The sequence below is a fragment of the Rhea pennata genome, chromosome 3 (assembly GCF_028389875.1).
Source record: "Rhea pennata isolate bPtePen1 chromosome 3, bPtePen1.pri, whole genome shotgun sequence".
Taxonomy (NCBI): domain Eukaryota; kingdom Metazoa; phylum Chordata; class Aves; order Rheiformes; family Rheidae; genus Rhea; species Rhea pennata.
This window is the reverse complement of record NC_084665.1, coordinates 67,854,448-67,859,605: the sequence shown is the minus strand read 5'-3', so window position 1 is coordinate 67,859,605 and position 5,158 is coordinate 67,854,448. Positions and strand designations below refer to the sequence as shown.

General features: G+C 50.0%; 1 protein-coding gene across 1 annotated transcript; it reads right to left on the bottom strand.

The window, feature by feature from the left end:
- Positions 1 to 1,019: 1,019 nt before the first annotated feature.
- On the bottom strand, positions 1,020 to 4,129 carry CCN2 (cellular communication network factor 2). The gene is made up of 5 exons (XM_062572531.1): positions 3,830 to 4,129; positions 3,477 to 3,699; positions 3,106 to 3,357; positions 2,666 to 2,877; positions 1,020 to 2,353 (listed from the first exon to the last, which is right to left on the bottom strand). The coding sequence occupies exons 1-5, from the start codon at positions 3,878 to 3,880 to the stop codon at positions 2,057 to 2,059; spliced, it is 1,035 nt and encodes a 344-aa protein (XP_062428515.1). The 5' UTR covers positions 3,881 to 4,129; the 3' UTR covers positions 1,020 to 2,056.
- Between the last annotated feature and the right edge of the window lie 1,029 nt (positions 4,130 to 5,158).

The window sequence follows — 5,158 nt, the reverse complement described above, 5'->3', positions numbered from 1 at the left end:
TTTAGTGCTAAAGTTTAAATTCAAAAAACTCTTAATAGAGTTCTTAATAAAAGGGCAAAGAAAATCTGTTACTAATGTAGGACCTAGCATAGGACTGAAGTTTTGCTTTTAACTCTAGAGCATGGGACAAAGTGACTCATAACCATTCTTATACTGTTTTTTATATTTGAGAAGAATTATTGGACCATTATCAAAATATGTAGCTCTTACAATGCCTTTCATCTGTGGGCCACACAAGTGGCTCTGCAAGAATTTGGATCAATGGACATTTTACACAGAACTGAGACAGAAAGGTGTAATGATTCCCTCCCCACCCCCAGCAAGTATGAAAACAATACAGGTACTTGACATCTGAGTTCAGTGCACTGTCTACCATACCATACCTACCATACCATACCTAAGGTCTTCATTCAGGTAAAACCAGGCCTAAGATGTCCCTGCTCTGAGTGGAAGTTAAACCAGAAGACCTCAAAAGATCCCTTCCAACCTAATTATTCTGTGATAAAACTCATTAGTTCTTCAGTGAAAATTTTACCCAAGTTCGAACTTCTGTATTTGACTCTAAAGTCAGGAAATACTTCAACTCAGGTATTTTAAAAGCCATTTCCTTTACTTATCTAAAAACAAGTCTTAACCAATGAAACACTTAAGTGACGTTAAGTGCATCATTGCATGGAGTATTATAGCAGGGGCTGAAATAATAGGGTGACAAGCTGGCTCAGTTAAAGCCACCACATGTAATCATGCAAGGAATCTGCTGCACTTTTTAATGTAATACTGGGCTTGACAAAACAAAGTTTGCACCTCTCCCCATTCAAAATTCAAAAGAGTAATAAGCTGTAGTCGGTGTGCTGTTAACAGAATTAATAAGTGACCTTAAATCAGCAAGTTTACATCTGAGTGCATGTGCTTCCAGACAAAGAAGACAAGTAATACTTGAGTTTATCTAGTGCAAAGCAATTCCTTTGGACACAAGTCAGATAATAGTGAAGGTTAAGGATAAATGAAATGCCAAGTCATTTATATAAAAAATATAAATACTTTATTTTCAACTAAAAAGGTGCAAACATGTAACTTTTGGTCACACTTCTCAACACATAAACTGTCCAATGAATAGCCATAGTCAAAGAAAGAAACAAACGCTCTTGAGTGGAAAGACCAAATAACTACAAGAGAGCTATTTTCCCTTAAGCCACTTGTTCATTAAAGCTGAGGTAAATGCATTTTGCCAAACAGATGAGTGCTTAGTAAGGATACAGGCACCTCAACTGCAACAAATCTCCATCTTCGTTTCAGTTCATCATTTCACCCTATCTGAACAATTTCCACTAGAGTATCCATTTCATGCTTTGAATGCATTGTCAAACAAGCTTTAGATCCTATCTATCTTGTTCAAAAAAAGGCTATCATTAAAATATCAAAGCATTAAACAAAGGCACAAAACTTTAAATTAATTTAGATAACTGTACAAATATATATACACACATTATTTACAATATTAATAAAAAGTAGCTTGTTACAGGTAAATTAACTGCCACAAGCTGTCCAGTCTAATAGACATGATTCTGATTCTTGTTGACCAAGTCGTAGGAATCAGAGTGTCAAAGCAGAAACATTACTGTCCTGACTAACAGGACACCTTCAGCGTAGCACGTTGCTGGGTGAGGGTTTGCACTCCAGCTCTTGCTGTCACCAAACCCATGTAAGCAAACATGCTAACGGTTTCCTTCTCAATTGCACTACTAGGTGAAACACGTGGCACCACATTAAGGGAACATCCGCTTGGATCTGGTTTTCCTGCATATTTCCCTTAACCCCTCCACACCACCTCATGAACAGCATGTTCTGAAGTTGTGTCTTGTTGTGGTCCCACTGTCCATATTACCTTCTTCTTCAAATCACCGTTTGGGGTCAGTAGACAAATTGTCTTAAGTCACATGGAACAGTTTGTTGAACTTAAAAACAGATTTAAATACCTTGTGCTATTGAATCGTGTTTACAAAATGAGATGCAAATCAGTTCAAGTTGAGAATCTAGTTAGCGTCTCCTTCTGGCTTTATGCCATGTCTCCATACATCTTCCTGTAGTACAGAGACTCAAAGATGTCATTGTCTCCAGGGCAGTTGTAGTGGCACGCGCAGGTCTTGATGAACATCATTCTCCTTTTCATGATCTCCCCATCAGGACACTTGAACTCCACAGGGAGGGTGGCTGTTCTGTGGGGTGTGCAGCAGCGCCCATCAGTGCAGACACCACAGAACTTAGCTCTGTAGGTCTTCACACTGGTGCAGCCAGACAATTCAAACTTGATGGGCTTGGAGATTTTGGGAGTGCGAATGCACTTTTTGCCTTTCTGTTAGGATGCAAATGAATACAATACAGTGTTTAGAAGACAAGCTTTGACACTGCTCTAAATTTTCATGCTAAGAGCAGGCAGATACACTAATCCTTATTAAGTTCTCCTCTCAAGCAAAATATTTTTACACAGTGCTGTAACATATTGTGAGAGAATTAAGGGTATTTAATTATTAAATATACACTGCTGGGGCAAAACTAATTTTCAAGGTAAACCTCTTGAAAGTGACTCCCTGTCAGAACTGACATTTTTGGTAAGACACTGGGTCTTTGCCCTAGTAGACCATACTTTAAAGATGAGACTATTTACCTTGATGTTCTCCTCCAGGTCTGCTTCACAAGGTCTGACCATGCAAAGTCTACTCTGTTTCTCAAGCCGGCAGAAGGCATTATCATTGGTGACTCTGGTCGAGATGCCCATGCCACAGGTCTTGGAGCAAGCACTCCACTCAGTGGTCTGCACTAGGCAGTTGGCGCGCATCATCGTTGGGTCTGGACCATAAGTGTCTTCCAGTCTGTAAGCTGCAGAGAACATTCAGGATGAGACTACCATCTGCACTCCTGCCCTGCTAAAAGCCTTTTTCCCTTTCTGGAGAAATTCAGGCAGCTGAGGTTACCACTGGGGTGACCCCACTCACTGCTGTGCTCCTGCTGCACCACCCTCTCCCCATGTCAACCAGCGTGACTACCATCACCTTCCCTGCAGGATGCCTATCACACCTGCCCATGTGTGGAGGGGCCCCCACTCACCGGCGAGTGCAGGTCCCACGGCGGTCTGCTCCTTGGCCTCGTCGCATACCCACTCCTCACAGCACTTGCCGGGGAGCTTCACCCTCCGCGGGTAGGGGCAGTCAGGGCTGGGCAGGCGGACGTCCATGCTGCAGAGGGGCACGCAGCCCACCGCCCCGTCGAGGCAGGTGCACTGGTACTTGCAGCTGCTCTGGAAGGACTCGCCACTCCGGTACACCATGCCGCCGAAGACACACGGGGCACCGTCCCGAGCTGCGGGGGCAGGAGGGCGGCGTGAAGCAGTGGCACCGGCGGGCACATTGGCCCCACCGGGATCCCGCTCCCGCTCCACGGGGCTCGAGCGGCGCCCGCGGCCTGCAGACCCCACTCACCGGTGCAGACGCCGATGCGGCGGTTGGCGGGGGAGCCGAAATCGCAGAAGAGCCCCTTGTGGTGGTCGCAGGGGTCGCGCTCGGTGCAGAGCTCGCCCAGCTGCTTGGCGCAGACGCGGCAGCAGCCGCAGCCGTCGGGCACCAGGGAGACGCCGGCGGGGCAGACGGGGCCGGGCCCGGGGCCGCACTGGCACTGTCCTCCGCACTCCTGGCTCCGCGCCTCCTGCGGCGGCGAGGGGGACGGAGAGCGGCAGCGTCAGTGGCGCCGCCGCGGCCGGGGCCGGGGCCGGGGCCGTGCCCGGCGGGCCGGGGCCGGGGCCGGGGCCGGGGCCGGGCGGGCGGCGGGCACTTACCGGGCTGAGGAGGGCGAGGAGGAGGGCGACGGCGAGGCTGGCGGGGGCCATCCCGCGGCGGCGGAGGGCTGTGGGCGGACGGCGGCGGGGGACTGAGCCGAGGTGAGGCTGAGGCGAGGTGCCGGGCGGGCGCTTCCCCTCAGCGGCGCTGCGCGGCTCGGTGTCCGTCGGTGCCGGCGGCGGGGCGGTCGTCGGCGCTGCTGCTGCTGCTGCTGCTGCTGCTGCTGCTCCCGGTGCGGTGGGGTGCGGTGCGGTGCAGCCCGGCGGGAGAGTGGCGGTGCGACTGAGTGCGGAGCGCCGGGGCGGGCGCCGCTTTATACGCGGCGGCGGCGCGGGCTCGCCAATGGGCTCAATGGGGCCGCGGACAAACAGCGACATTCCGCGCATTCCTGCGCGCCGCGCCGCGCCGCCCCGCGCCGCCCCGCCCCGCGCCGCGCCGCCCCCAGCGGCCCTGACCCCTGCCTCCCGCATTCCTGCCGTCTGCGCGGCCTGGCGCGCGCGCACGGCGCTGCCCCCCGCTAAAAACCGGCGTCCCCCCACCGCCCGCTTCTTATTTATTTATTTTTTTATCATCTTTTTTTTTTCCTTTTTTTCCCCTTTTCATATGACTCACCGCTGCCCCCCCCCCCCTTAGAGGGGAGCTTGTTCCTCAATATTGAATTGTTTCTTATGGACAAATTCGGACCGATGGTGGGTGCGATTTAGCACACGCCGTTAGTGCTGTGACAGGCAGCCGGCTGCAGCGAGGGAAGGGGGGTGAGGGAGGTGATGGGGATGGTTGCTAGGAAGAACCAGGGGAATTCTTTATTTTTCTTTCTTTTTTTTTTCTCCTTTTTTTTCTTTTCACTCCCCCCCCCCTTACTTCCCCCCCGGTTAGAAAGTACAAGACTTTAGTAACTTTCAAAGGTGGATTGATGCCCGCTGATCTCTTTAGAGGATCGCTGGCCAGCCTTCCTACCTACATGCATGGCTTTCACCTTGGGGTACCAGATTTTGAGCAGTGAATAGTCTGAGCATTTTGTTACTACCAAAAAAGGTATAATTACACTACAGGATATAAATTGACTCTGTGTACTACTGAATCATACCGAATATTTGTAATGTGTTCCTTTCCTAATAGATGCTCTCTATGAATAGAGAGAGTGCCTATTTACTCTGAAATATTTGGCACAAAGAACTGAGTCTGCAGCATGGAAGAAGTGGCTATTATTTTCCCACTGCCTGTGTGCAGCTGTCATTTCTGAGCAACACATTCTTAGCACATCCTTGCTTCCTAATCTTGCTGATTATCCAGGCTAAGATTACCACAAGAAGAGTTTGGCATGTCAC